Source organism: Callospermophilus lateralis, chromosome 1 (genome assembly GCF_048772815.1).
Source record: "Callospermophilus lateralis isolate mCalLat2 chromosome 1, mCalLat2.hap1, whole genome shotgun sequence".
NCBI classification, from domain to species: domain Eukaryota; kingdom Metazoa; phylum Chordata; class Mammalia; order Rodentia; family Sciuridae; genus Callospermophilus; species Callospermophilus lateralis.
The window spans coordinates 90,868,857-90,894,853 of NC_135305.1; the positions used below are offsets into that span (position 1 = coordinate 90,868,857).

Consider the following 25,997-nt stretch of genomic DNA (forward strand, 5'->3'; position numbering starts at 1 on the left):
TCTGTATCCAGCAAAATTAAGCTTCAGGTACGACAACGAAATAAAAATCTTTCATGATAAGCAAAAGCTAAAAGAATCTGCAGCCAGAAAACCAGCATTGCAAAGCGCCTTGAGCAAAACACTCCACGAGGAAGAAGTGAAAAACAACAACCAAAACCATCAGTGGGAAGTATCTCAGTAAAGACAGAGGCAGGGGGGAAAGCTAATCATGGAGAAACAAACTAAATTAAAAAAAAAAGATAAATAATCAAACATGGCTGGCAATACAAACCATATATCAATAGTAACTCTAAACGTTAATGGCTTAAACTCTCCAATAAAGCGAAATAGGCTAGTAGCATGGATTAAAAAAACAAATCCAACAATATGTTGCCTCCAGGAGACACATCTGATTGGAAAAGACATACATGGGCAGAAGGTGAAAGGGTGGGAAAAAATATGCCACGCACACGGCCCTCGTAAGCAAGCAGGGGTGGCCATCCTCATATCGAATAAAATCGACTTCAAGACTAAGTTCATCCAAAGGGATAAGGAAGGACATTATATACTGTTAAAAGGAACCATTCACCAACAAGACATAACAATTATCAATATTTATGCACCAAATAATGGTGCTGCGACGTTCATAAAACAAATTCTCCTCAAGTTCAAGAATCAAATAGACCACAACACAATAATTATGGGTGACTTCAACACACCTCTCTCACCATTGGACAGATCCTCCAAACAAAAGTTGAATAAAGAAACTATAGAACTCAATATCACAATCAACAACCTAGACGTAACTGACATATATAGAATATATCAACCATCATCAAGTGGATATACTTTTTTCTCAGCAGCACAGGGATCCTTCTCAAAAATAGACCATATATTATGCCATAGGGCAACCCTCAGTAAATATAAAGGGGTGGAGATAATACCATGCATTTTATCTGATCATAATGGAATGAAACTGGAAATTAATGATAAAAGAAGGAAGGAAAAATCCTACATCACATGGAAAATGAACAATATGTTACTGAATGATCAATGGGTTACAGAAGACATAAAGGAGGAAATCAAAAAATTCTTAGAGATAAATGAAAATACAGACACAACATATAGGAATCTATGGGACACAATGAAAGCAGTTTTAAGAGGGAAATTCATCGCCTGGAGGTCATTCCTCAAAAAAAGGAAAAACGAACAAATCAATGAGCTCACACTTCATCTCAAAGCCCTAGAAAAGGAAGAGCAAAACAGCAGCAAATGTAGCAGAAGGCAAGAAATAATTAAAATCAGAGCTGAAATTAACGAAATTGAAACAAAAGGAACTATTGAAAAAATTAACAAAACTAAAAGTTGGTTCTTCGAAAACATAAATAAGATCGACAGACCCTTAGCCATGCTAACGAAGAGAAGAAGAGAGAGAACTCAAATTACTAACATACAGGATGAAAAAGGCAATATCACAACAGATGCTACAGAAATACAGAAGACAATTAGAAATTATTTGGAAAACCTATATTCCAATAAAATAGAAGATAGTGAAGACATCAATAAATTTCTTAAGTCATATGATTTGCCCAGACTGAGTCAGGAGGATACACACAATTTAAATAGACCAATTTCAATGGATGAAATAGAAGAAGTAATCAAAAGACTACCAACCAAGAAAAGCCCTGAACCGGATGGGTATACAGCGGAGTTTTACAAAATTTTTAAAGAAGAATTAATACCAATACTTTTCAAGTTATTTCAGGAAATAGAAAAAGAGGGAGCTCTGCCAAATTCATGAGGCCAACATCACCCTGATTCCCAAACCAGACAAAGACACCTCAAAGAAAGAAAATTACAGACCAATATCTCTGATGAACCTAGATGTAAAAATCCTCAATAAAATTCTGGAGAATCGGATACAAAGGCACATCAAAAAAATTGTGCACCATGATCAAGTAGGATTCATCCCTGGGATGCAAGGCTGGTTCAATATACGGAAATCAATAAATGTTATTCACCAAATCAATAGACTTAAGGATAAGAACCATATGATCATCTCGATAGATGCAGAAAAAGCATTCAACAAAGTACAGCATCCCTTTATGTTCAAAACTCTAGAAAAACTAGGGATAACAGGAACTTTCCTCGACATTGTAAAAGCTATCTATGCTAATCCTCAGGCTAGCATCATTCTGAATGGAGAAAAATTGAAGGCATTCCCTCTAAAATCTATCACCACTTCTATTCAATATAGTTCTCGAAACACTGGCCAGAGCAATTAGACAGACGAAAGAAATTAAAGGCATAAAAAAATAGGAAAAGAAGAACTTAAATTATCACTGTTTGCGGATGACATGATTCTATACCTAGAAGACCCAAAGGGGTCTACAAAAAACTACTAGAACTAATAAATCAATTCAGCAAAGAGGCAGGATATAAAATCAACACGCATAAATCAAAGGCATTTCTGTATATCAGCGACAAAATTTCTGAAACGGAAATGAGGAAAAACACTCCATTCACAATATCCTCAAAAAAAATAAAATACTTGGGAATCAACCTAATAAAAGAGGTGAAAGATTTATACAATGAAAACTACAGAACCCTAAAAAGAGAAGTAGAAGAAGATCTTAGAAGATGGAAAAATATACCCTGTTCATGGATAGGCAGAACTAACATCATCAAAATGGCGATATTACCTTAAGCTCTCTATAGGTTTAATGCAATGCCAATCAAAATCCCAAAGGCATTTCTTGTAGAAATAGAGAAAGCAATCATGAAATTCATATGGAAAAATAAAAGACCCAGAATCGCAAAAGCAATTCTAAGCAGGAAATGTGAATCAGGAAATGTGAATCAGGCGGTATAGCGATACCAGATTTCAAACTATATTACAGAGCAATAGTAACAAAAACAGCATGATACTGGTACCAAAACAGGTGGGTGGACCAATGGTACAGAATAGAGGACACAGAGACTAATCCACAAAGCTACAACTATCTTATATTTGATAAAGGAGCTAAAAGCATGCAATGGAGGAAGGATAGCATCTTCAACAAATGGTGTTGGGAAAACTGGAAATCCATATGTAACAAAATGAAACTGAATCCCCTCCTCTCGCCATGCACAAAAGTTAACTCAAAGTGGATCAAGGAGCTAGATATCAAATCAGAGACTCTGCGTCTGACAGAAGAGTCGGGCTCCAAATTCCTTAATAGGACACCCACAGCACAAGAGTTAATAACAAAAATCAACAAATGGGACTTACTTAAACTGAAAAGTTTTTTCTCAGCAAGAGGAACAATAAGAGAGGTAAATAGGGAGCCTACATCATGGGAACAAATATTTACTCCTCACACTTCAGATAGAGCCCTAATATCCAGAATATACAAAGAACTCAAAAAATTAGACAATAAGATAACAAAGAACGCAATCAACAAATGGGCCAAGGACCTGAACAGACACTTCTCAGAGGAGGACATACAATCAATCAACAAGTACATGAAAAAATGCTCACCATCTCTAGCAGTCAGAGAAATGCAAATCAAAACCACCCTAAGATACCATCTCACTCCAGTAAGATTGGCAACCATTATGAAGTCAAATAACAAGTGCTGGCGAGGATGTGGGGAAAAGGGTACTCTTGTACATTGCTGGTGGGACTGCAAACTGGTGCGGCCAATTTGGAAAGCAGTATGGAGAATCCTGGGAAAGCTGGGAATGGAACCACCATTTGACCCAGCTATTGCCCTTCTCGGACTATTCCCTGAAGACCTTAAAAGAGCGTACTACAGGGATACTGCCACATCGATGTTCATAGCAGCACAATTCACAATTGCTAGACTGTGGAACCAACCCAGATGCCCTTCAATAGATGAATGGATAAAAAAAATGTGGCATTTATACACCATGGAGTATTATGCAGCACTAAAAAATGACAAAATCATGGAATTTGCAGGGAAATGGATGGCACTAGAGCAGATTATGCTTAGTGAAGCTAGCCAATCCCTAAAAAATAAATACCAAATGTCTTCTTTGACATAATGAGAGCAACTAAGAACAGAGCAGGGAGGAAGAGCAGGAAGAAAAGATTAACATTAAACAGAGACATGAGGTGGGAGGGAAAGGGAGAGAAAAGGGAAATTTCATGGAAATGGAGGGAGACCCTCAATGTTATACAAAATTACATATAAGAGGTTGTGAGGGGAAGGGGAAAATAAACAAGGAGGGAAATGAATTACAGTAGATGGGGTAGAGAGAGAAGATGGGAGGGGAGGGGAGGGGAGGGAGGATAGTAGAGGATAGGAAAGGTAGCAGAATACAACAGTTACTAATAGGGCATTATGTGAAAATGTGGAACTGTAACCGATGTGATTCTGCAATCTGTATTTGGGATAAAAATGGGAGTTCATAATCCACTTGAATCTAATGTATGAAATATGATATGTCAGGAGCTTTGTAATGTTTTGAACAACAAATAAAAAAAAACACACACATTAAGAGCCGGGCATGATGGTGCACACCTGTAATCCCAGTGGATCAGGAGCCTGAGACAGGAGGATCCAGTGTTCAAAGCCAGCTTTAGCAACAGAGAGGTACTAAGCAACTCAGTGAGACCCTGTCTCTAAATAAAATACAAAATAAGGCTGGGGGTGTGGCTGAGTGGTTGAGTGCCCGTGAGTTCAATGCCCAGTACAAAAGAAAAAGAAAAAGAAAAAAAAACCACACATACACATTAAGAAGATTATATATCATGATCAAGTTGGCTTTATTCCAGGGATGCAATGTTGGTTCAACATATTCATGATCAATAAATGTAATTCACCATATAAATAGAATTAGTGAGAAGTACCACATGGTTATCTTGATGGATCTTTGACAAAATTCAGCACTGATTCGTATTAAAAATGTTAGAGAAACTAAGTATAGAACAAACTTACCTCAACATTATAAATACTACATATGACAAACTTAAAGCCAACATTACACTAATGGAGAGAAACTGAGAGCATTTCCTCTAAAATTTGGAATAAGAAATTCTCACCACTCATATCCAATATAGTTCTTGAAACTCTAGCAGAACATCCAAGAGAAGAAAATTAAAGGGATGTTTGCTGATGACATGATTCTATATCTAGAAGATCCCAAACACTCCACCAGAAATCTTCTAGAGCTGATAAACAATTTCAGCAAAGTAGCAGAATACAAGATAAAAATTCATAAATCAATCATTTTCATATACTCCAAAAATGAATCTTCTGAGAAGGAAATCAGGAAAACTATCCTTGTTTACATTAAGTTCAAACCAAAGCAAAACAAAACAAACTTGAGAATAAATCTAACTAAGTAGGTGAAAGACCTCTACAATGAAAACGATGAAAAAACTGAAGACTTTAGAAGATGGAAAGATATTCCATATTCTTTATAGAATGGCCATATTACTAAAAGCATTATGCATATTCGATGCAATCTCCATCAAAATACCAATGACATTCTTACCAGAACTAGAAAAAAACAGTCCTAAAATTCTTAAGGTAATATCCAAAGAAATCCTGAGTAAAAAAAGTCAGGCTGGAGGCACCACAATACCTGATCTCAAATTGTATTACAGAGCAATAATAACAAAAACAGGATGGTATTGGCATCAAAATAGACATGAAGATCAATGCAACAGAATGGAAGACATAGCAACAAACCCACATAGTTATTGTCTTCTCATCATTGATAAAGGTCACAAAAAATATGTCAGAGAAAAGATAGCCTTTTCTGCAAATGGTACTAAGAAAACTGGATATTCATATGTATAAGAATAAAACTAGATCCATATCTCTCACCCTGCACAAAATTCAAATCTAAGTGAATCAAAGACCTAGGAATTAGACTAGAAACTTTGCAACTACTAAAAGAAAATTTAAGGTCAACATATTGGTGCAAGTACTAATTTCATTAATAAGACCATTAAATCTCATGAAATTAAGCCAAGAATCAATAAGTGGGATGCTATCAAATTAAAAAGCTTTCTTTACAGCAAAGGAAACAATTATAAATGAAGAGAGAACGTACAGAATGGGAGAAAATCTTTGCTAGCTACTCTCTGACAGATAATTAATGTTCAGAATATATAAATAACTCAAAAAACTTAACATCCAAATGCAAATTACCCAATTAATGAATGGGCAAATGAATTAGACAGACACTACTCAGAACAAGAAATACAAATGTTGGGGCTGGGGTTGTGGCTCAGTGGTAGAATGCTTGCTTGGCACGTGTGAGGCACTGGATTTGATCCTCAGTACCACATAAAAATAAATAAATAAAATAAAGGTATTATGTCTGTCTACAACTAAAAAATATTTTTTAAAAAGAAATACAAATGGTGAACAAATATATGAAAATGTTCAATATCATTAGCTATTAGGGATATGAAAATCAAAATTACACTGAGATTTTATCTCACTCCAGGTAGAATGTCAACCATAAAAAATACAAACAATAATACTGGAGAGGATGTGGAGAAAAAGAAACACTTAACCCTATTGGTGGGATTGTACATTAGTACAACCACTATGGAAATCAGTATGGAGGTTTCTCAAAAGGTGAGGCATGGAACCACCATATGACCTAGCTATACTACTCCTTGGTATTTATCCTACAGAATTAAAGTCATCATATTGTAGCAATACATGCATTTCCATGTTTATAGCAACACAGTTCACAATAGCTAAGCTATGGAAACAACCTAGGTATCCATCAACAAATGAATGGATAAAGAAAATGTGGTATATATACACAATAGAATTTTATTCAGCCATAAAGAAGAATAAAATTACGTCATTTGGCAAAAAAAAAAAAAAAAAAGGATGGAACTTGAGAATATTATGTTCAGAGAAATAAGCCAAACTCATAAAGTCAAGGATTTATGTTCTCTCTCATATGTCATTCTCATATGTGGAAGCTATAAAAGGAGAAGGAAAAAAATGGTTAGTGGGGGTACGGGGGAAATCTCATGAAAATCAAAGGGAGATGAATAGAGGAAAGGGACCAGGGGAAGGAGTGAGGGAAGAGAGAGAAGAAATGCTCAGGAAAGACACAACAAATAATATTGTCCTATTTTGTGCACGTATGAATATGTTACAACAAATCATACCATTATATACAACTATAACACACCAATAAAATAATGGGAAAAAATAAAATGCTTATACACAGCAAAAGAAATAAGAGCATAAAGAGAGAACCTAGGACATCATTACCCTAGGTACATGTATGACGATACTTCTCGTACAACCACTGAAATGAAAAGTTGTGCTGCAATTGTGTACAATGAATCAAACGGCATTCTTTGGTCACATATACCTAATTAAAATAAATTAATTTTAAAAAAGAGAAAGTCTAACAAATGGGAGAAAAGCTTTTCCAGCTATTCCTCCAATAGAGGATTAATATCCAGAATACATGAAGAACTCAAAAAACTTAACATTAAAAAATAATCATTTAATCAATAAATGGGCAAAATACCTAAATAGGCATTTCTCAAAAGAAGAAATACAAATGGTCAACAAATATATGGAAAAATGTTTGATATTCATAGCAAGCAGGAAAATGTAAATCAAAACTACACTAAGATTTCATCTCATCCCATTTAGAATGTCAATAATCAAGAATACAAACAATAATTGCTGGTGAGGAAGTGGGGGAAAAGGTACACCGATATGTATTTGTGGGACTGCAAATTGGTACTACTTCGGAAAGCACTAAGAAGACGCCTCAAAAGCCTAGAAATGGAACCACTACACAACCTAGCTATTCTACTCCTCAGCATTTATCCAAAAGACCTAAAATAAAAATACTATAGTAATAAATTCATAACACTGTTTATATCTGCACAAGTCACAATAGCCAAGCTATGGAACCAGGAGAGGTGCCCATCAATGAACAAATGGATAAAGAAAATGTGATATATATACACAATGTAGCTATTCAGTCATAAAGAAGAATGAAATCATGCCATTTTCTGATAAATGGATGGATCTGAAGAACATCATTCTAAGTGAAATAAATCAGATACAGCACTAAAAACACACGTAACAAAAGCAAACAGAGACAAGTGGGACTATATCAAATTTATAAAACCCCTTTGCAGGAAGGAAACAGAATAAAAAAATTGCTAAACATTTATCTGATAAAGGATTACTCTCCAAAATATATAAGGAATTCCTGTAACTCAATAGCAACAAAATAAGAATAAGAGGAGGAGGAGGAGGAAGAAGAAAAAAACAATTCAATTACAATACAGGCTATGGACTAAGAACTTGAATAGATATTTCTCCAAAGGTGACAAGGAAGGGCCAAATGATGCAAATTGAAATCATAATGATTTATCCCTTACATATGTCCAAGATAGCTGTGATAAAAGAAATAACAGCAACAAGTGTTGGCAATGATATGCAGAAAAAGAATCCTTGCATATTACCATAGGAAGTCAAACGTTATTTAGCTCCTATGGTTAAACGATACAGAAGTTTATAAAAAAAATTAAAAATGGGACTGCCATAAAATCCAGTATTCACATGTGTGAATATTTATCCAAAAGATTTGAAATTGAGATCTCAAAGCAATATTAACACTCCTAAGTGTAGTGCAGCACTATTCACAATAGTCAAGATGTGCAAACAACTTCATATCCTTTGACATATAAACAGATAAATATTACAATGGAATATTATCCATACTTTAAAAAAATAAAATTTTGTAATATGTGACAGTGTGAATGAACCCTGGGGTCATTACGCTAAATGAAACAAGCCAGTTTCATAAAGTTTCAATATTTCAATATACTTATATGAAGTATCTAAAGTAGTCAAATTCACAGAATATGGCTTTTGGCCATTTCCATGTTATCTCTGCAGAAATGTGTATCTGAATTCTTAAGCTATTTTGTAATCAAGTGGAATGAGAAGGAGATGTGTTCCTGTTTTTAATCTATTAGAAAAAAAATGACAAGTTGTGATACCATTGGTGTTCATGGAGATGCAGGGAAATGAGCATGTTCATCATTATAATTCTCAGTATATATTAAATTATAAAATGCTTATAGTTATGATCTAGCAGACCTATTTTAAATTCAGTAAGGTACAGAAATAGCAAAAGTGTGAAAAGGCAAATATACAAGAATGTTTATTACTCATAACATTGTACATTATGACAAAAAAATAAAATTTAAATATTCATAGATACAGCAATAACAAAACATGTGGTGGTCACCCATGATGGTAACAATAAATGTCAAAAGTACTATGAAATGTACGAAATATTTAGGCAGAAGCCCATGACACACTGTTAAATAAAAGTAACAAGCTGCAAAATAATAAGAATATTATGATTCTAATTTTTAAAATTTATATTTCCACATATGTTTTCTAGAATGATAAATATGAAGCTGTTTACAATATCTGTGAAGTAGATCTAAGAGAGGGAATATTTCCTCTTTTTTTGATATACTGTTTTTCCAATATGCTATAAGCATGTATTACATTTGCGATTTAAAGGACTGCTCTGCCTGTATGCACAAAGGCTGTCATTTCCGGTATATAACCAATGAAAAGAGACTTGCTTTTTCTGAATTAGGCATCTTCCACTCACTGACTCATGAGCCTGTCTTCTTCTACATTCTACACTCTCAAACACCTGAAGACAGTAGTCATGTACCTTCAATCTTTTATCCAATTAAACATCCCAACTTCCCTCATGAATTCCTTATATGAGTAGTTATCAGTTTCAATACACTGTTTTTGAATGTCAAGAAACATTTCCACAGCCTCCATCTGTCTAGAATGGTTGAGTCGGTCTATTATCACCTTTATTTTGAAATGATTTCAACAAATGTCTTAATTAGGTCTTCTGGCAACCACACAAAACTGCTAATTAAAAACTCAGCATGGGCAAGAGATTCATAGAAACGCTCTGTGATATCGTCACAATTTTTTAATAAATCTAAAACTTCTGAAAAATAAAAGTCACAACTAAAAATAAAATGATACAACTACAGATACAAAATGTAAGTCAAGAAACATTTCCCTCAGAAGGTTCAAAATGCACTTTCTGTATCCTGAAGCAATTTATCTGTGTGACATCTGAGACATGTTATTTTTTTTTTGGCATCTGGTTAGGCCTTATATTCTAGTAATTTCACTAAAATCACTAAAAATGTAATACAACAAACAGTTTTAACAATAAGTTTATAAAAACATTTCATTAATATTCAGAAAAACAATTGTACTTTTTTTAAAAGTTAAAAAGAAATAAGCCTGACCAAATTAACTTTTGAATTTAATTCAGGTTTATTACTTTAAATTCTAGTGATATATTAAAATTGAATCAATTTAAACTTTGAACTAGTTCACAAGTATAAATATCTCCAAAACAAATTTGAATTCATAAAAGAAATCCATAAGAACAGTCTTGTTTTTTTAAAAAAGAAACATCTAAATTTGGTTCCTATCTCTCTCCTTTCTTTTACATATATATGGTTTTAGATGTTAATGGACCTTTATTTTATTCATTTATTTATATGTGGTGCTGAGAATCAAATCCAGTGCCTTATACACTCTAGGCAAGTGCTCTACCACTGAGCTACAACCCCAGCCATAGTTCCTATATCTCTTAACCATAATGTTTAATGTACATTCATCTGAAAAATTAACATTTCAGTAATATATTTCATATTTAACCTGATATGTTTTAAAAACAACTATGATATAATTACCTTAGATAAGTGTTTGTAGATAAGACACATAAAACATCTCGATAAGCCTGTGAATAGAATCAAATCAATGAGATTTTTCTAAGGAACACTGTAACATTTCAAGTGCTCTAATTAGTTAATATAAACATCCTAAACTAGAAAGAAGTGTTTTTGAACATTAAAGTGGGTTCTCAGGAATAGTTTAGTCCCAGCTCTGCCCTAGGCAAATAACTTTTTAAAATTATAACTTCTGATTTTATTAGAAAAAAATGTTTTAGAATAAATCTTAAGTTCCACTTCAGCTCCAAAATTCTAACTTTTATAATGTGGATAACTAGTTTCTAATATTCTTCCATGTATTTTCAGAGACTATTTTATCCTGGCCTCCCTAGCAAATTAGGAATAAATCAAACAATCACTTTCTCTACATATCTATATTCCTATTTTTCTTTCCCACCAACTTTATAGTCTATGTGAAACAGAGGAATGAGAAATGTGGATGTGGAAATTCCTTAGAGAAGGTGTGCAATTTGACTTTCAACAGGACCATAAATAGTATTGTGGTAGAGAAATCATGTTATTGCTTTAAAATCTAAAATAAATACATGACTTGTAGCAAGACAATTGGTAAATAAACATGGTTCAAAATTGCTAAATAGATACATAACCCTAGGAATTTACTGTCATTAAATAGGCTCTTAAATAAACCACTCCCAGACCAAAAACATCTGCCAGTGGTATTTTAAAGATTTATTTCTTTATTATGATATTATTTTCCTCTGCTGTGAAAACAGTGAACATGTAGAAAGAGATTTTGAAATGATGATACAAATTTTCCCTGTGTGTCTCAAGATTTCTTTTAATATGCTTTATATTTGGAAGATACTAAAGCTGCACTTTGATTTCATAGCACATGTTACAATTAATAATTCTTTAACTTTTAATATGATTATTTTTTAATATGATTAATTTTTGCCACTTTTCACTCCACAGGACTATTCAAGACAGAAGTGGGTGTGTTTTATTTGTCCAACATACCTACAATGTTAATATAGGTCTTCATATATAGTAAGAGATTGATAAAATCTTTTGAAAGAATAAAATTTCTTTAATAATGTGTCTTTCTACAACAAAAGTATAATACTATATATAGTAAGACCTGAATAAAAATTATTAGAAAGAGAAAAAATAATTCTAAAAATAGGAAGAAATTCTGAGAAATTAGCATTAATCTATCATAATTTTTATCTTGAACCCAAAAACAAGTAAAAAAAATTTAAAAAATACCTTTTTAAAGATATAATAAGTAATCACCAAAACAACTGGAAGCAATAATGTCTTTGTGTATCTCAGTGGAGTCTGAAATATAGCAAATTATTCAAAAATAGTTATTTATTCAAATTTACATTGTTAGTAAAAATCTATGTCAAACTGAATGCAATGAGGATATTTCTTAAAGGTAAAATATCATTGTAATTAGCAGAATACATATATTTATCAGCTGTCACATTCCAATGCAAGAATGAAAATTATAAAAATAGTTAATACTAAGTGTTCAAAAAATTAATTAAAAACTCTTAAACCTAAGTTAGTTCTATAATATTGTCCTTTCTTTTGATTTTTTTCCTTATTTAATAATATTAAGTATTAACATGTGAGTCTACTGATGCCTAGGCCACATGTTATCATTTCCTATACTGCAAAGTTCTGTTACTTTCATTAGTGAAACTGGAGCTAACAAGGAGGAAAACTAGCCAAAGTAATTACTAAAAATATGAATGAAAGCAGAAACAGCACATCAGGTAGATATTCTCATGACCTGTTCTTGTGATGTGGAGTGATTTGTTGTGTAACTAAATTATGTATTTCTTGAAAGCAAGAGAAAGTTCATTTTCCTCTGTATTCCCACAGCAAACTTCCTCACAGATACTTAGTGGTCAATAACCATTTTTCAATGAATATATGACTGGCTGGACGGAAAAGAAAATAATGTAAAATTTCATTATTACATTGACCACTAATTATTAGACAAGGACTGATCCAGTGACAATTTCTTAATTGTCTTTGAAGAAAAAAATTAAGCCTCAGAGAGAGGAAAGAACAATAAATTGCGAGTTCTAGGATGCAATTAGAACTCACAAGCTTTTCTTTCTGCATCTGTAAAAGAAAGAATTATATTACACAGTTACTAAGATCCTTTCCTGCTCTGATTTTTCATGATTCTATGAGAAGGCAAATATTTTAAAGCTTAACAATTTGAGCTTTTTTAAAGGATAATACGATGAACTTTATATAACTTGAGCACTTTTAAAAGATAATACTTGAATTTCTAAAACTTATAATAAATTTTATACATTTATTAACTTATTAATAATATACCTTTTTGACAATAACATGTTAAAAAGTTTCATAATATTTGCAGTATTTTTAACTTAAGATAGGGACTGTTAGTTATTGATTTTACAGGTCACATGGTTAACAAAGTTATAGTTAGAATGATATAGTAAGTAAGTTGGGCATTTTTTGTGTAAAAATTTGGAATTTCGGATTAAAGGAAAAACTAAAGAGGTAAAAAATAAAGAAATGTTCATACCGCTTTTTCCATAAAGTCAAATTCAGGAGCACAGGTATATACTAAGGTATCAAAATCTGTATACCCTAAGATTCTGGCTGCTATAAGGTCACTCAGGCGAATCTGGAAAAAAATAAAGTAAAATGAATTAAAATTACACAAATAATTATAGTCAATAATAATTAATTTGATCTAAGAGTCATGAAGTCTACAGAGCAGATAAATCCAAGATACATAGTTGTATCTAAAATGCAGTAAATCAAATGTACTATATGCTGACTTATCAAGATAAACTGAAAATAAAGAGAAATATCAAGTGAAAAAAAATGAGAAAGAGGTCAGAGAAAAATAAGCAGAGAACATGATAAAGCTAAAATCAGCCCTTGTTGGGAAGAAACGACTATGCAGTTCAAAATCATGAGATTTTATAGTCAGATAATTTATTATTTAAAAGGTTAATTTCACCCCAAAGATTTCATTTCACCTTTCACCACACACTATAAAATCATAGACAAACCTTCTGTGCACTGTTACTTTCACAAAGCCTCAGATGCTCATTATGTTTGGTATTTCTTCACATTTTTTTTAAACATACAGTTGAGTCATTAAATATGAAAGCTATTCCTCATAAGAATCAGAACAATCTAAATTTAGTTACTTGCTCTTAAGGCATTAAAATTATATGCCACACACAATCCCACTGTGGAGCTCCTATTATCTACTAATGATTTATTGTCTACAGTTGGTGAGACAATTATTTTTGCACTGAATTCTTAGAAGACCAGAAAAAGAAAAATATTTGGCACTAAAACCCTAATTCAAATTATTTGATAGGGACAGAAATTGTTTATACCAAGTTGATAATTATGAGTGTTTCATGTTCATTCACTCTTCCTCCTATCTACCAGTACCAAAACAAATTTAGAATTGCTCTTTCTTTTTCCAATTCTGAGTTTATCCTGGTGACTAAAAAGAAGTTAATCAAACCACTAGAATTTCAAGTTTTTCAAGTCCTCATTGAGGACTACTAAGGGAGGACACATGTGTTTCTTGTAAAGAGTTGGGTGACAAAAAGAAACAAAAATCAAAGACCATCTCAATTGACAAATAAATAACTTAGAAGGCCTAAATAAACTTTATCATAAAATAATCTATTAAAAAGCTAATAACAATAAAAAGGAAGGGTACAAGGGAGTATGTCAGATATATCAGACAACAGCACAACAAATAAAACCAATAAATCACCATTCAAAGTCATCAATAAATAGTAAATGAATGTTTACACTTAGAAATTTTATTTAACATCAAAATGTATGCATGTTTTATTGGATAGAAACAGTAGTTGGCTTTTTAGAGAGGAAGTGCCTTAATCACTTGCTCCAATTAGCATAATTTCAATATTAGAGAGGGCCCTTATTGGAAAGTACTAAGTAAGGTGAATTTCATACATTATGGAATGATATGATCATGTATGATTATTTCTTAACAGAAAGTGCTATAAATCAAATGTAACTTTATGCATTGTTTTCCATTCCATAAACTAGTTAAGTAGGGACTTAGGCCTAGAAAAGGGCCATTGCTTAAGATATTAGCTTTGAAAAACACAAATAGCACACAAGAGATAAGACTCCACATATATTTTTAAAAAACTTATTCCTTTTTATTTTTATTTTTTAGTTGTAGATGGACACAATACCTTTATATCATTTATTCTTATGTGGTGCCGAGGATAGAACCCAGTGCCTCAAACATGCTAGGAAAGTGCTCTACCACTGAGCTACATACAATCCCAGGCCCTCCACATATATTTTTTAAAAGTTGAAAGACTGAGAACTTTTAGCATTCTGTCTTTATATAACCAAAGATTAAAAATATCAAATCATATCTTAATTTAGTCCTTAATTATCCATTGAGATATTTAGTTCTGTATTTTGAAGCCAAGTGTAGACTGCAATGTTAAAATCTATAAAACACGAAAAAACATTTAAATGACTATATGTATTTTACCTAAAATATTATAAATAACTAAACAAATTATTAGTAATCTTTTCTTTCCTAGAAGACTGAGTTAGCATTCACTGATACACTTTTTTCTTAGCTGATGCAAAAACCATTTATCTGCAGGACTTTATTAATAAATCTGCAAATAAATAGTCTGGGAACCTTAAAGAAATGGAATTCTCTGTAAAATGAAGAGAAAAGAATAGATTGTTTTAAGGTTTTAATGCGGCTACATGCTTTTAGAAACTTAATGCTTTAATTAGAAAGTACTTACATGGTCTGAAACACCTAAGATTTTAGAGGTCAGAAATTTCAAAACGACAGTTCCAAACCACCAAATACCACCTTGAATTAGCTAGGAAATAAACAGAAGCCCAAGATTAAAAATATCATATTACTCATTAAAATGTTCAATCATACCTATATGTGACATAGAATGATTTAATCATGTGAGGAACATTAGTAAAATACATATATTGTGAGCTATAAAAAAGATGCCCCTTTAGAAAATTTTAACAGCAAAGAATTAAAATTGATGACATTGCTGTAAAATACACAACAATAATCGAGCACTATATATCCTAAATCTAAAGGAAATTATAAAAAGGTATTTCTTTCCAATTTTGTTAAGAAAAGACAGTGGTTATGTATTTATTTCCAAATATTATTACTCAGCTGAAAATGCATTTTTCAAAACATTAAGCTCTTTTCTCACTCTAGGAATACATGAGTCTCTCTTCAAGAAAAAAAGTCTAAAATTTGAAATTTGAACACTGAAGTTTTCATTTTCAGAAGAGATCTGTGTACTAAAACAGACAAGGCGGCTCCTGAATCTTATTATTACAGTTGTTTAAGTTTTTATCCAGCATTGATTGAAAACAGACTCAGGGTAGTGAGAGGAATTGTAACAGCCTAAATCCAAATCTCTCCACATACCAAACAGCAAGTAGAATAATACAATGGCAAATGCAGAAAACAACAGTATGATCTTCAAACTACCCATAAATGGAAAAGTAAATAACAAATACAGCAGAGTTGTACCTCATATTCCTGACCTAAGCCTTTGCCAAGAATGAGGGAGGACCCACAACGTACAGAGAAAAGAAAAGAGGGAAGTGAGGGGGCAGAACTGAACTCAAGTACCCTGGGAAAGAGAAAAGCCCTAGAAGACTGAGGCCAGGTACTGATTGGGTAAATGGTTTAGGTCTCAGAAAAGCATTCCTTTGGGATAGAAAGGAGGATAAGCAGGGAGAAAATCCCTTTGGAAAAATATGCTGAAGGAAATATAAGTAGGAAGGGAAAATTTAATATTCAGCAGAACAATCAACCAAAAATAAAAAGACAATCAGCCATGATTGCCATCACGAGGGGGAGAGGGAGAAGGGCAAAGCGGGGGCAAGGAGATAAGAGAGGAGAGAGAGGAAGAAACAGAGAAAAGGGGAAGAAAAAAAAGTTATATTTACTGAAAAAAATTCCATATTGATAGAAGTAGTTGTACTTGAACTAGAAAACACCAATCCTGTCTATAAAATAATTAGATAAAAGATGCCTATATGTCTGTAAAAAAAACTTCTAAAAAAAGATAAGAAAAATTTGAGTCAAATATTTTAGCTGATGAAATCCATACCACCAAACAACACAAAGCTTACAATGCAGAAACAAAACAAAACACTATGCAGAAATAAGACCTGAATTAAATATCTTTAGACAATCAGGTAAGTATTCCAAAAGTATAAATATTTAAAAATCAGCTTAAATAATAAATTTTAAAACTAAAAATATAAATGAGAAAAAACAAAATTTATTAAACACAGAAGAGGAATGGAAGAAAAGGAGAATACCTATTATTTTTTAAAATGACTAAAAGATTCAAACAAAAAAATAAGAAGAACATTTTTAGGCTATAAAACAACCACGAAGAATGAAAATGAGATCAGAAAAGAGTAAAAAAGATCAGAGAAAGCTGTTTAACTGGAAGACTGGAAAAACAATGAATCACAGAGCTAATGTTTTAAATTATAATCCAAGAAAACTTTCCACAAATAAGACAACCTGAATGTACATTTGAAGAGGATGCAATGGGCACTAGGAAAACTGAATCTGTATGTAAACTAACTCAAGACATATTCTAATAAATCTATTTTAAAAAATTCCTCTGAACCTCCTGGCAAGTGATTTTGGCTAGCATCAAACTGAATAAAAGAAACATACAGCTAGGCACAGTTGTGAAAGACTGTAATCCAGCTACTTGGGAGCTGAGGAAGGAGATCCCATGTTCAAGGTCAGCTTCAGCAAATTAGCAAGACCTGTCTCAAAAAATAAAAAGGTCTGGGGATGGAGTTTAGGGGTAGGATACCTCTAGATTCTAGATTCAAACTCCAGTACCCCATCACCACACACACCTACAGAAATATACATAGCAAAGAAACAGTGTAGCAGCATTTCAAGAAACTCAAGGAAGTTGTGAACCAAGGACTCCATATATAACCAATCTGAATTTCAAGTATAAAAGTCAAAGAAAAATGGTTTATAGTATGGAATAATTGCAGAAGTAATAATTGCAGAAGTAATAATTGCAGAAGTTAACCAAGTCAAGAAAGTTTAAAACAAAGGAGAATCATATAGAGAAAAAAGTAAATATAATAAAACCCAGAGAAAATTTACAACAAAGATTTTCAAATGTGAGACCCAACTCATGCTAAAAAGAGAAAACATCCTAAAATGATTCAGAAAGGTGAAAAACAGAAGGGTGACAGGAGTATCAGGTAAATGAAGTCCAGGGAGACTTGCTTAAAGCAATGATCAGAAGAATAGTCACGACCTCAAAAACTTTTATCAATAAAAATGAAAGAGTGAAAATAAATTCACTAAATCCTTATCTAAGAATTCTAGATTAAGAAATAACAAAATAAACCAAAAGAAAGCATGAGAGGAAATTCTCATGAATAGAAATCATATTATACATATGAGAATATGTTGTTCTTTATTTCTTACTAATTTTCAAAGTTTCTTTCTTTCATCATTTCCTTTCTGTTTCAACAATTTCAATTAAGCATTCTGCAACAGTTTCTCTGTGAGTACCAAATTCTCTGTTTTCCTTGATCTGAGAATGTCTTCATTTCTGCTTTGTTCCTGGGGAAGGACACCTTTAACTATAAGTACTAGTTGACATTTCTATCAGCTCTTCACAAATGCTGTGCTACCTCCTGGCTTCCATGGTTTCAGGTGAGTCCACTGTAATTCAGACGGGTTTGCCCTTTAGCTAATGTGCCATTTCTTTCTACTTGTGCCTTCAGGAATTTTTCTTTATGTTAAGTTTTCAGAAATTTAATAATGATGTATCATGATGTGAGTTTCATTGGGTTTATCCTATGTGGGATTTGCTCAGTTTCTTGATTGTATAAGTTTGTCTTTTGCCAAATTTGGGAAGTTTTCAAGCATTGCTTCTTCAAGTACTTTTCAGTCCCTGTCTTTTCCCATTTTTGCCTCAATTTTGATGATATAAATATTAGGTCTTTTTTGCTCCCCTAACAGATCCCTGAGGTTCTGACATTTTCTTCCACTTAGCTTGGGTAATTTTTACTGCTTTATCTTCAAGTGCACTGATTGCCTCTTATCATGTTTGCTCTGCTATCAAGCCTATTCACTGAGTTGTTAAAATTTTTATTGTATTTTTCAGGTCTATAATTCCCCAGCTGTGACTTTCATTTAAAAAAGAAAGTTTTTATTTTTTGGTGATAGTTTCTAATCTTTTCATTTGTTTCTCGAGTGTTTAAAATTTCTCAATGAAGTATTTTTTTATGATGACTACTTTAAAATCCTTATCAAATAATCCCCAACATCCATTATCCAAACTCCCTCCCTTTCTCTTCCTCCCGCTCCCCACCTCTAGTGATCACTATTATGTTTCAACCACTGTTTTTTAACATCCATATGAGACAGAACAAGCAGTTTTGACTTTTCTGGGTCTGATTTCTTTCACTGAACATAGTTGTCCTCCAATTACATCTATTTTGCTGTAGATAGGCTGTATAATATTCCATTGTGTATGCATACCACATTTGCTTTGTCCATTCATCCACTGATAGCACAGATGCTATTGAGGATAGTGCAGCAATAAACATGAGCATGCAGGTGTCTCTGTGATATGCTGATACCATTTCCTTTGGATATATACCCAGAAATGGAATAGCTGGATAGAATAAGTTCTAGTGTTCTATGGTACTGGAGGGTGACTTCAATTCACTATAACCTATCATATATTTTGTTGATAACTATGAGAGAGGATGAAGGCTCCCAACACAATGTAAAGATAAGGAGATTAAAATGTCAACTGCTTTGATTTTATCAGTACATATTATGTGCATGTATTGAAATACCATAAAAATGTACAATAATTAGTAAAAAATAATATACAGATTTCAAAAACTGTTCTATTCATCTCAATGTTGACCTATGTTGTCCCCTCTCATTCAACTTATTATTTTTCTTATTCTTGCTATAATAAGTAGCTTTCTATTGTTTCTGGTTCATTCTGGGTATTGCATTAGAGACTTTGGGTCCTATTTTAATATTCTATATGAGCAGATAGTCACCTTGTTTAAGTTTATCATGCAAGTCCCAATCTTCTTTTGTATACTATTGTTACAATGCCAATATGGTTTTCAGAATCTTTGCAGTGCTATTCTTGGAGGTTTAATTCACCTGGTGCCCTTGTAGGCTTCATTTCAGTCCTCACTCATGCTGCCCATAGGGAAGAACGTACCTCTCCAGCACTCTTGCCATTAGGTGGAGAGTTGGAGACACCAGGTTTGTGGGGTGCAAAGAGCTCTTTCTTGGCTGGTCTAGTGTTAGTATTGCTCCTGTTCAATCCCTGCTGGTGCCACTGAAGCTGTCCACTGACACCAGAGTGTGAGAAATGGTAGATACCAGACCCATGGGATGGAGAGAATTTCCCTGTGTCTACTATGAGAATTCCTTCCTCTCTCTCTGTCTCCCAGTGCTGATAATGCTGCTGCTCCATCTTTGCCACTGTCCTGGTGGAAGAAAACAATTACCAAAGCAGATGACTGCTACTTAGTAAAGGTCCTCCTAGAGATGTTGGGCTCAAGACTGTCTTCTGCCACTGCACTGAGTTTCAAGAGATGACCTGTTGTGGTTTTGCCTATTTATAATGCTGGACTAGCAATGGAAGTATGGTTATAAAATCATGAATTCATTCACGTACACACAAATGTATACATTCACATACATACATGTACATAGCTAAAGGACCTAGAAGCAAGAACCACACTGGTATTAATGAGAATTCCTACCACTCAGGTCTTGAGTTCTAAATACCTTTCCCCACTAAAAGGAACCAGGATTGATTCTAGGGTTGGGGCAAGAAAAATACAAGATGAGCCTGGTGCATCTTGTTGAGTCAGAATGTAAGCAAGCATCCAAAGACTTGTGGAGGTAGGTCAAAGGGATAAAAGATCCAGCTTGAAACCAGCTATGATGGCACAATGGTATTTGTACATAATGTGAATTTTCCCTATATAAATAACAAATTATTCCAGCATCATTCATTAAGAAGTGACCAGCAACTCAATCTTATTGAAATTCCTTGGAATCTAAACATTACCTGGGAAGAAGTGAGATTATAAGGAGTTTGTCTATGCATAAACATGGTTTATTTTTCTATTTAGTGGGATATTCTTTATGCCTTAAAAATTTAAACATAAGTTTCACCATGTAAATATTGTCATATTTTGTTAGCTTTAATCAAACACTATATATTTTTTCTTTCTGATATGTAAAGCATATTTTCAAAACTATGTTTTCTGTTTGTTGCTAACTTTTCTATACTCAGACTTTTGTTTCTTTGATATTCTTGAGTTTATAGCTTAGTTAATTCTTATTGTTCCAAGTCTATTGCTGAAAATGTAGTCGAAATGTAATTTAAGTCAAAAAAAATTTCCTTTAAGAATAGCTTGGCAGAATTCCTTAAATGACTAAGGGCATTGTTTTACTTGTTATTTTTCAATAGTTTGTGATTAAATTTTTGACTTTCTTTTGAGTTATCAAATTGCCTAATTTTTCTGAAGTGAAAAATATCATATATTAGAAGTCTCATGTCATCCAACAACTTAGTGATCAAATCTTTCTACTTTTTCACTAAAAGGGATAAAAAAAAATGCCTCCAGAAAGCACAAACAGGCTTTCCATTTCCTGCTTTTGAATTCTGTGGAAAAATCTAATACCTCATCTTAATATAACTTTTCTAGTTTCACTTTTTCAATATATAATAGGTAAGCATATAACTCTTCAATATTGAAGGTTTTTAAAAATAGGAGCACATTGAAGACCCAGAGAAAAAGAATAAATGACATCTGAAGATGATTTTCTACCTTTGAAAGTAGCTATTGAAATTAAAGAAACTGTGTTTAAAAAAAAACTGAAACTTACCCAAAAGTTGAGTTCAGAAACTCCCAATTTTTGAATTTGATTTTTCTTTAAAATTATTGCCTAAAATACACATAACAGGAAATGAAAATAAAATTAACAATTATATTTTATATGAAAGGAACCTTTCAAAAACTACGAAGCCAGACTCTTCCATTTCAACTATTACCAGCCATTTTCCTAATTAATTGTTGACTTTCAAATTTTGGACATGACATAGCTAAGTTCTTTGTGTGCTAAAATTTGCCTCTTAAGTTGATTTCTCAAATAGTTATGATGGACTTTTTCTGTAGGGTTTAAACACCTGAAAAGGTAGCTGATGTATGGACACCACCACTTTGTAATGCTAAATAAGTATGAGACAATGTTGAAAACAACAAGAATACATTTTGTGGGGAAGGAGAAAGTGAAAAGGTTGATTACCAAGAGAAAAAAAGGTGTGGGAAGCAGAAACGTTAAAATCTATAAACAATCTCATAATCATCTGCACACGGCAAAGTGCTATATAAAGTGCAATACTGTGGATGGTATCATATTTGATCAGTGTGGAAATGGAAAGTAGCAGAGACTATTCCAGATTATGGCTTATGTATATCAAAAGTGTGCCTAAAAAAATTACAACTGACCATGGAACCATCATTCCAAACATATCACATAAATATCATTCTGTGAGAGTTAAGTTAGGTGAGGAGACGATATACTTATCCTAATTATGTTGTCATTGCTCAAGGAAATAAAATCAGTCTCTCTCCACATACAGGTCAGTAAGAGAAGCAGATAAACACGATAGCAAACATAATGTAGTATTCTCAGAGTATTATGAGAACGGGGTACTTGGAAAATTGTATAGCATTCAGAAGAGAATAAACTATTACAATTCTTTTCTTAATAGCAAATATATAATTTAAAACGTTCATGCTTCAAATATCATATCTAAAATTAATGTATATGCATTTAAGATAAAATTTGATTTATTTATTTTTGGAATTTGACAATTTAATTCTAAAAATGAATAAATTTAAATTTTCCATGGAAAAAAGTCAGTCTTATTACTTCATAATACTTTTTAAAGTATTTATTTGTATACTGCTTTAAACAGGGAAACTGTACTATACTGTATTTCAAGGATGAGATACAGAAAAAGGTTTTACTTGGGAAAAACTTTCAAGTTAAAAGATAATGAGAAAGGGCTATCTTCATTCTCCTATGCTTACATTAGACAGAAAAGCCTGCTATTTGATGGATGAAAAAAAGAAAACTCAATAGCTTAACAACACTTACCCATGTCATTAACAAAGATGAAGAATAATAAGAAGATAAGTACATTGGATTTCCAAACATCAAAATGAAACAAAGGAAAAGTGAAATCTGAAAAATGAAAAAACAAACTCATGTTTTATAGTTATTACATGGAGAGTATAATTCAAACTTCAGAAGCAAACAGCCACTTCTAATGCAAATTTTGTTTGTACAAAGAAAATTAATAGTTCTTGGCCTAATTATAATAGAATTTTAAGTTACTATAAGGTTCTAAGTATTAAACTTCAAGATCATAAAATCTATACAGCATAATATATTTTTTCTGTATCTGCTACTTGGATAAAGGAAAAATTAACTCTTATTTCTACTGCTTCAATAATAGAATAACATAATAAAAATATTTAAAGAATAAATATTAGTTTATTATTTTAGCAAATATTGGTTTTCCTAATCTTATTTTGATTACTACATAATTTGCATCACTTATGAAGCTTTATTCTTGTTTTGTTTTAAAGGAAAATACATTTGTGAACTAAGATAAAAACCAAAGTTCAACAACATAAAATTTCAATTGCAGAGTGTCATATTTATGCAAAGTTCAAAAATCTTAGGTATTAAAAAGAAAGACAATTGCAAAAGTAGTGACAATAATAAATAAAACAAAAATTTAAAAAATAAAAGTTTTAGAAAGCACAACTCGTCTACAGTTTAGTTGAAAGTATAATCAACTATAATACAAGATTTGTGACAGTTCAGTTTTCCTTCTAGATGCCATTGACATCATTATGTATTAAATTCTACCAAAAGGAAGTATCCCATAAAACAGAATTATTCATGTTTTATAAACTCTGAGAGCTTATTTTAATATTTGACTTATGAATATTTAAAATATTACCATATTCATATAAATGATCTTCCGAAATTTGCTTGGCTCAATGTACCCCACAACGTACATGGGAAATAATGAGGCTATCTGAAAAAAATATATATAAAATGCAAAAGTGAAAAAATTATAATAAACAAATACTTCACTGTTGATAGGCAAAGTAAATATAAGAGGGAGAGCTATTTCTGATAACAACAGGCAAAGTAATTTGAACCACTTTCAACTAAGAAATAGAATAGCTAAGAAAAAATATAAATATATATGCATATATATGTAAAAATATAAAAAAGTATATACGTATGAAAACCATAGGTTATTAACAAGGCAAATTAGAAATTAGCAAAATAAAACCAGGAAAAAGATGTAAATCTATAGTAATGAGCATGACATTTTGGATTCCTTTTCTCTCAGTTCCAACAGAGGCAGATGCTTCTAGCTGAGAGGCAGCTGAGAGATCAGTAAGCGGAGCAAGCATTTCAGGCAGATAGGACAGCAAGGAAGGAATGCCTGGTAGAGTCCCAGACTTAGGTCTAAGAGTGAACCAAAAATCAAGTAGCCCTCAGAAAGACTGAAACCCACATTTGCATCATCTCAATCTAATTGCATGAAGATATTTCAGGATTGTTAGTGCCTTTCTTTACCTGTTGGAAGCAAATTTAATCATGTCTGGAGAAAGTTCGTATCAACTTAGCCTTAATTTAACTATGCCATATCAAATAATTGCCAAGCATAAGAGGAGATAAGACAGTATCACAAAAACTGTAAAAACAGGTTGTAAAGGATCTAGATAAGGCATCAGTAAACTTGTCATGTAAAAAGCCAAATAGTAAACATGTTATGCTTTATGGGGCAAATATGGACCCTGTTGAATAGACTTCTTTTCTGTTTTAAAATTTTTTTCTGCAATACTTTAGAAATATAAAAACAATTCTTAGCTTGCAAATCACTCAAAAACATGTCTAGCATCATCAAACATAAATTTAAATTATGCTTGACATGTTCAAGGAAATAATAGGACCGAATATTCTAAGAGAGCACAAGTCATTAAAAAAAAGTGGGGGAAATCAAATTGGCTGAGCACCATGGTATACACTCATAATCCCAGCTACTCAGGTGGCAGTAAGATCACAAGTTCAAGGTCAGACCGGGCAACTTAACCCTGTCTAAAAATAAAAATTAAAAATGTCTGGGATGTAGCTCAGAGATCGAGCATGCTTGGGTTCAATCTGAAGTACCACAAAAAAAAAGAAAGCCAAATGAAATTTAAAAACAATATTAAAATAATCAATATTAAGACATTGACAAATGAGTTTAAAAACAGGATAAACACAGCCAAATAAAAAACTGGGTGAAGTAGAAGATGGGTCAGAAGAACACATCTGGAAGGAAGCAAAATGATAAAAGAACAAGAAATTTATCTGAACACAAGAATAAAGATCAGTTATGTTATACTTTACATCTTAGAGGAGGAAATTAAGTAGAAGCTATATTTAAAGGAATTATAGCAAGGAGCTTCCCCCAAATTTATAGGCAATATCAAGCAATGACTTGTGAAGTATCACAAATTCCCAAGGAAGAATAGAAACAAAATAATACAAAACAAACCTCCACAAAATCCTGAGTACATAGGCATATCATTTTAAAAGCTGCACAAGAACAATAGCAAAGAGAAAATTTGTAAGAGCAACTGGAAATTAACATAAGTCATTGTCAGGTGTTGTAGATAGGGTTGTAGGGTTGAATAAGTGAAGCACAAGGAATTTTTTTAGAATGTTGAAAATATTTTATATATATTTGTTATGGTTTGGATGTGATGTGTCCCCCAAAAGTTCATGCATGAGACAACACAAATAACTGGGTTACGAGAGCCTTAACCCTGTCAATGAATGAGTTTCCTGATGGGTTTAATTGAGTGGTAACTGAAGGTGGGTAAGGTGTGGCTGGAGGAGGTGGGTCACTGGGGGGCATACTTTTGGGGTATGTATTTTGTATCTGGCAAGTGTATCTTGTATCTCTCTCCATGTTGTGATCAACATGTGGGCCACTTCCCTCTGCTATACTCTTCTGCCATGATGTTCTGCCTCACCTTGAGCCCTGAGGAATGG

The 25,997-nt window shown here is 32.5% G+C and overlaps 1 protein-coding gene across 2 annotated transcripts in view; it reads right to left on the bottom strand.

Annotated features, from left to right (window-relative positions):
* Dpy19l2 (dpy-19 like 2) overlaps positions 1–25,997 on the bottom strand; it is an 80,234-nt gene that overhangs the window by 14,922 nt on the left and 39,315 nt on the right. For both annotated transcript variants that reach the window (XM_076863918.2, XM_077110695.1), the window contains exons 10-16: positions 23,902–23,979; positions 23,028–23,114; positions 21,750–21,809; positions 15,574–15,654; positions 13,320–13,421; positions 12,014–12,085; positions 10,748–10,794 (exon numbers count right to left, since the gene is read on the bottom strand). In XM_076863918.2, the coding sequence (XP_076720033.2) occupies positions 10,748–10,794; positions 12,014–12,085; positions 13,320–13,421; positions 15,574–15,654; positions 21,750–21,809; positions 23,028–23,114; positions 23,902–23,979 (527 nt within the window). The remainder of the gene's footprint in view (positions 1–10,747; positions 10,795–12,013; positions 12,086–13,319; positions 13,422–15,573; positions 15,655–21,749; positions 21,810–23,027; positions 23,115–23,901; positions 23,980–25,997) is intronic.